The sequence below is a fragment of the Homalodisca vitripennis genome, chromosome 1 (genome assembly GCF_021130785.1).
Source record: "Homalodisca vitripennis isolate AUS2020 chromosome 1, UT_GWSS_2.1, whole genome shotgun sequence".
Classification (NCBI taxonomy): Eukaryota; Metazoa; Arthropoda; class Insecta; order Hemiptera; family Cicadellidae; genus Homalodisca; species Homalodisca vitripennis.
The window spans coordinates 127,923,126-127,934,740 of NC_060207.1; the positions used below are offsets into that span (position 1 = coordinate 127,923,126).

Sequence of the window (11,615 nt, forward strand, 5' to 3'; positions counted from 1 at the left end):
GTCTAGGTCAGGGGTTCTCAACCTTTTTGAACCTTCAACCCCCCTTTTTGTGTCTTAAATTTTGACGACCCACAATCGCAAATTGCAAATGGGGGCGAGGCATTCAACACCACTATAGGGCTTGTACCCTGTAAAATGCTGTGGTTTTATCATATGGTATTCCCTCATTAAATATTTGATAAAAACTAATTTACAACCAATAATACGTAACATGAAACTAAATCAAAATATAATATTTTTATTATGTTATAAAGCCTGTGGATGATCACTATCTGTCTGTGCTGCTGGCTACCTGTGGGAGAATTTATGAACTAACTCAGGGTGCCGATGACTAGATCTTTTGGCTGCTTGATCTAAACTGGAAGTTTTTTACTCTTCAAGTGTTTATTTTACTATTTTCAGTTAGTTCAACATTGTAATGGATACATTTTTAAAAAGTGCTTCCAAGGAAATAAGCTGCAGTGTGTCTTGTGTGGTGAAGTACTATCCGCTGAATCAATGAAACCATATAAAATGTTACGTCATCTGGAAACAAAATATCATACTAAACTGGTAAGCTTTTTGAATAAAAATGTCAGGCTCTGAAGAATCAAATAGGAAATATAACTAAAATGAGAAATACCAACCAAAATGCTCTTCATGTTTCATATGATGTAGCATTAAAAATTGCCTAAAGCACCAAACCTCATACAATAGCAGAAGAATTGATACATCCTGCTACTAATCATAGGGTTTCAAGGGTATTAAGTCTCCAACAAGCTTTTTAAGTTAAAAAAACATCCTACTGACATATGACTTGGTAGCATGAAGTCAGTTCAATATGGCTAAAAAAATTAAGGAGCATTAAGGCACAAACTAAATATAATTGAAATTTTTTTCAATACAGATTGCCAAATCGACTGCATTGCAGTTGTTCATAAATTTTGTGTTTTGTTTGATATGAAACAGGTGAAGCAATCGAAGAGAAGATTCTATTTTGCTAACTGCTCCCATATCACACAACAGAAGAATGCATGTATGATCTGTACATTAAACCTTTAAAATAAATTGGAGAAAATGTGTTTAAATATGCAATGATGATGATGCTGCTCTAATACAGTGTAAATACAGTGAGTTGATTGCAAGATTGAAAACTATCAGCAGTAATGCAAAATGGGTTCACTGTTTTTTACATAAACAAGCTCTAGCATGAAAACAAATGCTGATAGAAATTTTTCAATCATGATACAGAGAAAATTGTTAATTTTGTTTAAGCTCATCCATTGCAAAAACGTCTTTTTCTGCTCTGTGTAAAGAGATGGGCTCTTTACATAAATATTATTGTGTGAAGTAGACTGTATGAATTAAGATCAGAAATGTTGGTTTTCCTTCGGGATACTAATGTCCAGCTTGCAAAACATTTTGCTGATTAAGAGTGATTAATCCAACTTGCATATTTGGCCGATAACTGGGTTGCAAAAAACTATAACTTTGGATAAAATGAGTAAAGGAAACGAATTTTGAAAACTACTTTGACGCTTGAATTATTAGAATTTGTTTCTGGTATACAAGATGATTCTCTTGACCTCACTTTTTTTTGCTGCTCATGTCTTATCACCTGGAAGCTTATAAAAACCCAGTTTTTGGACTATATTCAAAATGAGGATACTTTTGGTTAACAATGAGTTTTATATCCATTCAGTGAGAAGTTGGTGGAAAAGCAAAATTCGTTGCTGTGCTACATGACAAACTTAAAGAGTTATCAATGGACCAATTAAAAAGTCTGTTGTACGAGAACAACAGGTTTTGGCTAGGTATACAAAAATTTAGTTTCTGGATTTGGTGTCTCAAGCTTTGAAACTACTGATTCCATTTGCAATGTCTTATTTATGTGAATCTGGGATTTCAAGAGTGGTTAAAACTAAAACAAAAAATAAATATCATTTGAAAATGATATAATTATGTGCATAACATATATTCACCCAGACATTTTAAAGATAGTCAAGGCTAGACAAGCTCAGGATTTATATTGAAAGTAGGCCTATTCAACTTTTTGTGAAAACTAATGAATAATGTTTAAATGTTAATGTTAAACAAGAATTTTTGTTCATTTTATTATAATAAAATCTACGTTATTTACAGCATTTAAAAGTGTTTAATTTTCTAAATTATTAAGGATGAATGAAAGTAGCCTTTTGTCGATTTCAGTGAAGGCTATTTTAACAGTTCTTAAATCCTGACAAACTGATATATAATTGTTATTTTTATTGCTAAGTACAGTGGGAATATTTTAGTTTATTCTGGGAGGAGGTGCGGTGAATGTGTCACAGTGCAGCTGTCATGTCAGAAGAGGAGCAGAGTGGCGATGAGACGAAGCCGACACCATGAACGTCCCTTGCACTTGTTGTTAGCTCAGTGATTCCATCAACCATTTAAAAATGTATCGATTAATTTATACAATGGTTAATTTATTTACTGGTTTATGAATTAATTTACAGAAATATTTTAGTGTAAAAAACAAAATAATTTTAACCGAAACTGTCATACTTGGATAACATTATCTTACAAAATTTGAGCCGATTGTATGGAAAAACGACCTTTTTTTCTTCTCCGAATACTGACACGCCCTTTCACGACCCCCAGGTTGAGAACTCCTGGTATAGGACTGTGATGTCAAAATTATGCAGAGTTCAGATTTCAGACACTGCACCAAGCGTTGAAATGGAGCTAAACCCAACATTCGCATTGAATCAACCACATCAGATAGCATTTGTAAATTAAGTGACATGAAGTCAGAATTATCCGACCTTGCCACTGACTGCAATTAACATTTTAGATTGGATATTTCCAACCTTGCTACTTGAAGGGTTAACAGAGAAAGAAACAAAGCTGCAAGTATATGAAACCCTCTTCATATTATTGATTGAAAACATTTTATTTATATATTATTTTTTTAAACATTAGAATTACTGGGTTAGGAGATCCAGCAAACTTGTTAAGCCTTCCTTATGAGCTATTCCACCAGATAGCAAATTCAGACCAGGTGTAGAACATATCTGGACAGATTGAAGGATTTGTAGTAAGAGAAATGTGTTTGAACTAGGTCAGTGGGCCAGTGAACTAACACCGAAATTGATACACAACCAACTAGGCCTGTCAAACTCACAATCAATAGGGAGGTCCATCTATGACTTTGTAGCATCCAAAGTAGTACATAGGGTTTTTAAATGACTAGCCAGCTATAGGATTGAGCTTGATAATACAGGGACTTGAGAAAAGAATGCCAGGCCTTTGAACGAAAACTATTCAAGGTAACGATTTAAATGTTATACTGAATGGAAAATAACATAACAAAAAAACCACTCTGCCAGACAGTAGGTAGTTCCTACCTTGGTTATACTGAAAATCTACACATCCAGGATAAAAAAATCTACTTAAAAATGTTCAGGTTCCTTAAATCACGTGGTAAACCTTTTACATTTAACCATTTTTTCAGCCCAAAAAAACCAAGGCATATTTTTTTTATTTAAGAAATCCAGTTCAACCTAAATGACCATACTTAAATTTTACTCAAATCTTATTTCTTTAGTATTTCAAAAAGTTTGTATTTATTTCTAAAACCCTTATGTAAGGAAAAATACGAGCCCCTTTCAAATGTATATTTTGTAACCAGGTTGTTTCCTGACAGCATGCAAAATGTTAAAGACTTAACCAAACATACAGTGTAAGTATCAAGCTTACTGTGTAGAATTAAATGCTGTTTACGGTACATACAAAATGTTAAAACTACCAAGTATTTCTTGCATAAAAAGATCACAATGCAAGAACCACAAAAGTGTAGCACATACTCGTATAATAGTATAACAAGTTATTTCATGTAATTCCAAAGGATAATTATAGTGTTAGAAGTAAAAAATTAAGTGAGCAATCCGATATATTAGACGTACCATGAAAGGAATTAAAATAAAATTATTTATTTAGACATGCAGAGTTACAACCACATGAACCTCTCTTACACTACTTGCTTCTTATTCAACATTAATTTTACATAAGTTTATGAATCAGACTCATATTTAAACATTCTCTAGTATTAATAATAATAATGTATGAAAAATTTGAAAAGATCTAGGGATAAGAATAAATGTTACTCTGAACAACTACAAAAGCTGTCCACCACTGGTTTAATGACTCTGCCTGTAGCAAAAGTTATCTTATCTGTTCTATTTATTTAAACTCCGTTTTCCACTTACCTTCTTCTCCAAAGCCTTTGCAATGGCCTGTAGTAGCTCATTAGTCTTTGCGACATCCAGCCCCGCCACTATCTTATTAGGTCTTGCTGTAACGTTGATACCACTCGATAGGTCTACAACATCATATAATTTCTTACAAACTGTTTCTGTTGGACTGTTACTTACTATATAACAAATAAGATCACTAGTCAGATGTTTATAGTGACTAAGAGGACTTCAAAGCTACAAAACTCTAAAGTTGTACATTAGTAGAATTCAGATTAATTTGTTATACTATTTCTATAACATACACAAATATATCACCAAAGCAATATAATCTTAAATTTTTAGCATTAACAAAATGGTGTAGTTGAATTTAATTCCAATTGCATTACTAGTGTTGGATGCACACATACTTATTCATATTATATTAGATATGAACTTACTGACTGCTGCAATCAGTTTCTCCAGAAAGGCAATTTTAGACTCTCTATCCTTAATGTTCTCAGGGTTAAGCTCATCCTGAGAGTAGAGCCCTTGCAGATAACCTGTCTCTCTCATTACCTGAAACAACAACACAACTCTCTGTAAAGTTTAGTTATATTTAATAATCAACTTAAAATCACAACAGAATTAATATTGTTCTTGTTATTTTAATCCAACTTTATATAACACTTGAAAAATAACAATAACTTAAATAAAAAATACCACACAGAATTAGTACCTATAATTCTATGCATTTAAAAACTCAATTATTGTTCATGCACAGGGCTAAACAACCACAACTATCTATCTAATACTATTTATGATTTTGAACATGTTCATTCTGATGTATGAAACAAAGTTACTTAAAATTGCACAAACAACTCTTTTTTATTATTTAAAAGAGCCAACTGAACGGAGAGGTTTATAAAGACTAATTTGAGTTGTGTTTCAGAAATATTTACAAAAGGGTTACTCCACATCAAATCATCCAGAAAATGTTGGATTTGTCACAAATTCAAATTCTTTATTGCCAGAACATCTTTACAATGTATAGCAGTATCAGAAACAAATTCAGCATGAACTATCATCTTTGATATACATTGCCTAGGCCTAATAACAAGTTTCTATCCTATTACATCAAAATAATCACTGATGTCATACGGGTTGATATTAATTGATAGCTTTTATACACTTTTCTTGAAACAATTAATTTCAAAAGATTTAAGATGAGAAGGAAGTGAGTTGTAGAGTTTAATGCGGTTCAGCAAAACAATTTAAAGTGGTTTTAAGACTACATTGAGATATTCTAAGACAATTTGAGTTCCTAGTCAAATGGTTATGTACAGATCTATTTGTAGGTACGGCATGTAAATTTCTTTTTGTATACAATAGGTAATCTAAAATATAAAATGCAGGTACTGTAAGAATACCATACTTTTTAAATAAAGGTTTACAGTGAGTCCTTGTGTTTACATTAGCTATAATCTTAATAGCACGTTTTTGTAAAATTAATAATTTTTTTGCGTTACAATCATTGCCCCATACAACAATTCCATAAGATAAGAAACTATGAAGTTAGGCATAGTAGACAGTAATTAGGATGTTTGTAGTTACAATATATCTTAGCTTAATTAATATAAAAATACCCCTAGACACTTTATTGCATAACATTTCAACGTGCCTATCCCATTTGATGTTACTCTGAAGAATAACTCCTAAGAAATTAACTTAGTCAACGTTCTGTTGTCTAGACGGTTTAAACAAAATGTCTGGGTTTTATCTTTATTAGGACAGAGTGAATTGGCAGCTGACCAGTCCTCGATAGTGTCACTAATATTAGAAAGAACATTATTAGCAAAGAAAATATTATTACATTTAACTTGTACAGCCAGGTCATCAGCAAGCATAAAAGAGCTTGCATGGTTAGTAGCAATACTACCAGGTAAATCATTTATGTCATTAATAAAAAATACTGGGCCCAGGATTGAGCCCTGTGGGATACCCGTTCTTACATTTAAGTATTGTGAAAAGTAGCCTTCATAATAAACTGCTTGTAGCCTTTCAGACAAGTAAGACCGTACAAACTTAACTGCAAAACTATCAAAACCATAAAATTTAAATTTATTTAGCAGTTTGTCATGTGAGATTGTGTCAAATGTTTTTGGCATGTCATAAAAGGCACCAATTACTTTATTCTTTCTGTCCAGACCATAAATACAGCCCTTCAAATATTCATAAATGGCTAGACTAGTTCCTTTTTGACGTAAAGCCAAACTGAGTCAGTAAAAATAAAATTTTTTCAAAATATTCAACAATTTGTTTGTTTAAAATAATTTCAAATACCTTAAATATTATCAGTATTATCGATACAGGTTGATAATTGTTGTAGTCATTGGTATAACCTTAACTAATTTCAAACATTGAGGGAAAACACCACTTTCAATACAACAGTTAAATAAATTGGCTAAAATCTCAGAGATATGAGGTGCAGCAATTTTTAGCAGACCAGAGTTCAGGCAATAAACATCCAGACTCTTACTACAGCTCAAGGAATTGATAGCATTGTAGACTTGCTCAACGCTCACACATTTCAAAGAAAAATTGAGCGCTTGAGGTAAACTCTGCTTAACCTTATCTAAATAAATAAAAAAAAAAACACTAATTTGAATTAGGAACATTACCAACAATACTACTTACACTACTGGTGAAAAAATCATTACATCCAGCAGAGGTAAAACTTCTTTTACTATTACTACATTTTACCCACCATCTCAGATTTTGATGAAACTTAACACTTTTAATCCTTCCATATAAATAAGGAAATATACCAAATTTTTACATTACTACCTCAACTCGTTTTTGTTTTATAGGTAGTTAAAGTTTGGGCAAAATAAGGGTTTTTACATATCCTGAGAACTTTGGACGAGTTTGTACTTTCATTTAAACAAATTTGTATCTTATTTATAGCCTAAATGTTAGAAAATGTACAATACTATAATTAACAAAACTGAGCTGATTTCAGAAAAAAATTATTGCAGTTTTTGTATTGTGCTGCACTTTGAATTTGGGGAAATGTTTTACTTAAAAATTCAGCGACTATTTTTTGAGTTTCATAAACTAGCACCGTGTTGTTAATGACCAAATAAGTTAAATGTGTTTTGTTAAACTTGCAAATACAGTGTCTATGATTTCTGTATAGTTGAAGCAACAAATGGTGCTTGGCCTAGGTAATAATAATAATTTGAGATTATTTTTTTTACTGTGAGTAATATATTAGGCTACATTAAAATGTCTACATCTGTAAAAATATGTTGTTAGTGTTGTATTTAACGTTTTAATCTTAACTAACCAAAGTTATTAATTGTTTTATTAAACTATAATTATGTTAAAACCTCCAAACTTAAAACAATTGTACATTAATTTTTTGTGTGTGGTTCTGTGCTTATATATATATATATATATATATATATATATATATATATATATACACGAGGGGTATTAGAAAAATAAGGTTCCCTATGCCGCCGAGACAGAATGCGATATGTTGGGAGAAATCTGGCTACACTGTCTTACTCATCAGCTGTCCCTCTCTCTCTATCCATACCACTCGCGCCTCGCTACGTCCAACAGTGCCGGCCTAGCTGCCTTCGAAGATGGAGCTCCCTATCGTTGTTACCGCCAGATGCGAAATTCGTGCTGAGATACGTTTTTTTAATGCAAAACAGATTTCACCTATTGAAATTCATCGTCAGTTAATCGAAGTTTATGGGGAAACATTGAGACACATTAAGAAAACTGAGACGCGCGATCCAGAACCACCGGAGAGGAAGACTGTCCAGTGGTGTGAGGCTTCTCCATGACAACGCTCGACCTCATGTCTCACGTCAAACTCAAAAACTGCTCACAAATTTTGGCTGGAATATTGTGCTCCATCCCCCCTCTACAGCCCAGACCTAGCCCCAAGTGATTATCACCTATTCCCAAAATTAAAGGAACACTTGGGTGGCCAACGCTTCAGTACCGATGATGAAGTCAAGGAAGAGGTTACTCGATTCCTGAAAGGATTAGCGGCAGAATCCTACAATATGGTAAAAGAAAAGTTGGAGCATCGTCTACAAAAGTGTTTGGACAGAAACGGTGATTATGTGGAAAAATCGCTTAACTTTTAAGTTTTAAATTGATGTATAACACAAAGTACAAATATAGAGCTGTCTATTTTAAAAAATCATGGGAACCTTATTTTTCTAAATAACCCTTGTGTATATATATATATATATATATATATATATACAAGGGTTATTTAGAAAAATAAGGTTCCCATGATATATATATATATATATATATATATATATATATATATATATATATATATATATATATATTTTAACTAGCACAGTTCTTAGTAATACTTTTAATTTTCTTCACATTATTACACTATACACTATAAATAATGAAGCTATACAAATTTTTTAAATGAAAGTGCAAACTTGTCCGAAGTTCTCGGAATATGTAAAACGCTCATTTTGCCCAAACTTTAACTGCCTATAAAACAAAAACAAGTTGATAGGAATGTAAAATTGCCTCATCTGTATGTAAGGATTAAAAATGTAAAGTTTCATAAAACTTTGAGCTGGTGGGTTACATGGCCTGGATGATTTGATGTGGAATTACCCAAAAGCACAGACATTTTATAATAAAATTGGCAACTAAAAACAACATTTTTTACATTTCACATTAACCCAGTTCACTCAAGAGTCAAGTTAATGATGTTGACTAAATAGGCTATAAATATATTACAAATTATATGGCTGCAGGATAGTAAGCAGCTACCACCACAATTGAATTAGGGTACCAAATTATCAATTAGAAATACATAAACTATCAAATACAAAAATTCTAATTCTAGTTATTTATAATTAATTATTTCCAGCTCTTTTTTATGTATTAAGTTATAACAATATTGTTATGAACTAATTATAAAACAGTGTTTGTGAAAACAAAGTAAAAATCATTTGTATGGTATTTGAGTAATAGGCACAAGTAAAATGGCAATGTACATGTGTCATTTGTGTCACAAGCTGCCAGATACTTTTATGCTTCAAAATAGTAAAAAGTAAATGCATTCCCCCAACGTTAAAAAAAAATTAAATGTTACACTATTTTGTTTGTTGTATTTTATAAATACACATGTCCTAGATAATTTTAAATAATTACTGTTTTACATATAAAAACAGGTGAACCATGCTGTAATTTGAAATACCATTAATGTAATTCAGTTTGACATCTTGGTCCTGTAATTTAGATAATCATGAATATAATTACTGAACCCATAATTACAGTTGTAATAATCTCAAAATAACCAATAATTATATATGGCAGGCTAATAACAAGAAGTTAAGCTAATACATTTATTAGATACTATAGGATTTAGTTTATAAAACTGTGTGGACTTTTCTTTTAAGGAACATATTATTTAAGATGATTGTATTTTAGTTGTGTGAGACTCGACTCTTTTATCATATTCTACTAATAAAGCCTTGAGGCTTTTTCTGAATCATTTGTGTGAAGGAAACATTTTATGCAATTGTTTATAATCAATTTATAAAAAGCACAATTATATTGGGGAGACTTTAATAAGTAGCCTACACTCGTTATTCGAATTCTATTATCAAACAATTCAATAAATTATCCATCTTCAATATTTATGTAAAAATGGTATACAATAAGAGTTATAATAAATTACTGTAACAAGAAGAATCTTGTACATTACAATTTTAAATACATCAATTTTACAATATTACAAAACATCAAAACCAAATTTGGCCAAGACTTACATATCAAAGAAACCTTACAGTATTTATAGCTTGTCCAGCTTGATATCAATAAGTAGCCGCTTTTGTAAAATGGAGGAAAGAATTCTACCCATGTGTTACCAGGAGCCAAATCCACATGTTGAAGCCACTTAAAAAAATCTCGTCACTTGTGAGAAATATCTCACATATTTTCCTCAAATTCATTGCCATTTTCAAAGTCTCGAAATATTAATTACTTCTTGTTGTTTATTGTTTGCATTAAAATTACTATAACTAATAAGTTGAAATCATATGCTAAGTTAAATATATTGTAATATCGAATTATCCTTTGGATAAAAACAATTAAACCATTCCATAATAGCAATTGAACGAGTGCTATTAAAATCTACCCATTATATTTATATTTTATATGTATCTAAATGGGAGTTCATAGAATATCTGCAAAACAATGTAACTTACAGAAGTTGTTATATCATGTAGATATCTGAAAGGTGGTTTTCTCAGGAGCTTTTCCGTGAGAGGAGGTTTTTTAATGTATCTTGAAAGCGAATCTTGAGTCGTCCTAATGACTTCCAATTTAACGTCCTCACTCATGTTGTAACTACATTATGAAGCCTTCAAAATTCATTGTACTCTTTGGAATCTCTAACCAAGTAAATGGGGTATAAGAACAAGATAGGCTATATCAAACTTTCAATTCTATTTATAATTTACTAATGAAAGGTAAAATTCAGTCGATATTTTGGTTTGGCATTAAGTTAGAAAACGTGATTACACAATAAACACGAATAATTCACAGCTAGTTTTAATCAGTCTAACTGCTCTTTCACTGTGTAGTAACTTTACTTTGTAAGCGTTAGCATACGCTTCTGTAACCATGGCAACTAATCGAAATATGTACACACAATATGTTTTGTTAGTAAACACAGCTGTTATAAGAAGGTTTTTTTTATCCTACTTTTTTTATTAATTTCACTTTGGTAAGGACTACGAGTAATTTGGCTTTTGGTTATGTATCAGTCCACAAAAAGTATACAAAATAATATCATTTTATAAGAAAATAGTGTAACCAATGCTAAATTCTGTTACCTCTTAATTAATGTGGTTGTGTGCTGTCTACACATTTCAAACGAAGGAAACATTGATTATTGGCTGAGTTTTAGTGAAGTCTATCACTGGTGGGGCTGGAAAATTAAATTTCTGTCTATTCTACGATATCTCGAAAACGAACTGACCTATAGACTTACAATTTTGTACTGAATTCGATGATCGTGCACACCACTTCATGATAATCGTTAGTGAATATTTTAAAATTGGACTTGTGGGTAACCATGGTGGCAAAGAGAACAAGATAGGAGTATTCCACACCAACAAACATTTTAAATATTTTCATAATTATTATAAGTTTGAAATAGATTAATCTCTGTACACAGTATTTAAAATAGTATCATCCTAGCGTTGCCAATGCTTTAATAACCAGAACTAGCTTTAACAAACGAAATTTCTGCCACACAATACCCATATGAATGCAAGGTCTATTATCTGGAGCAAACGTTAAAGCTTTCCCAAAAGCGGTATTACAAGCAGACGCTTGTAGCGTTATAAGGTG

The 11,615-nt window shown here is 31.5% G+C and overlaps 1 protein-coding gene across 1 annotated transcript in view; it reads right to left on the minus strand.

Moving 5' to 3' along the window:
* The window catches only part of LOC124371203 (TRAF3-interacting protein 1), a 51,551-nt gene extending 40,663 nt beyond the window's left edge, over window positions 1-10,888 (minus strand). Inside the window, exons 1-3 of the mRNA XM_046829534.1 lie at window positions 10,466-10,888; window positions 4,655-4,772; window positions 4,230-4,342 (exon numbers count right to left, since the gene is read on the minus strand). Coding sequence (XP_046685490.1) covers window positions 4,230-4,342; window positions 4,655-4,772; window positions 10,466-10,600 — 366 coding nt within the window. The 5' untranslated portion in view covers window positions 10,601-10,888. The remainder of the gene's footprint in view (window positions 1-4,229; window positions 4,343-4,654; window positions 4,773-10,465) is intronic.
* Between the last annotated feature and the right edge of the window lie 727 nt (window positions 10,889-11,615).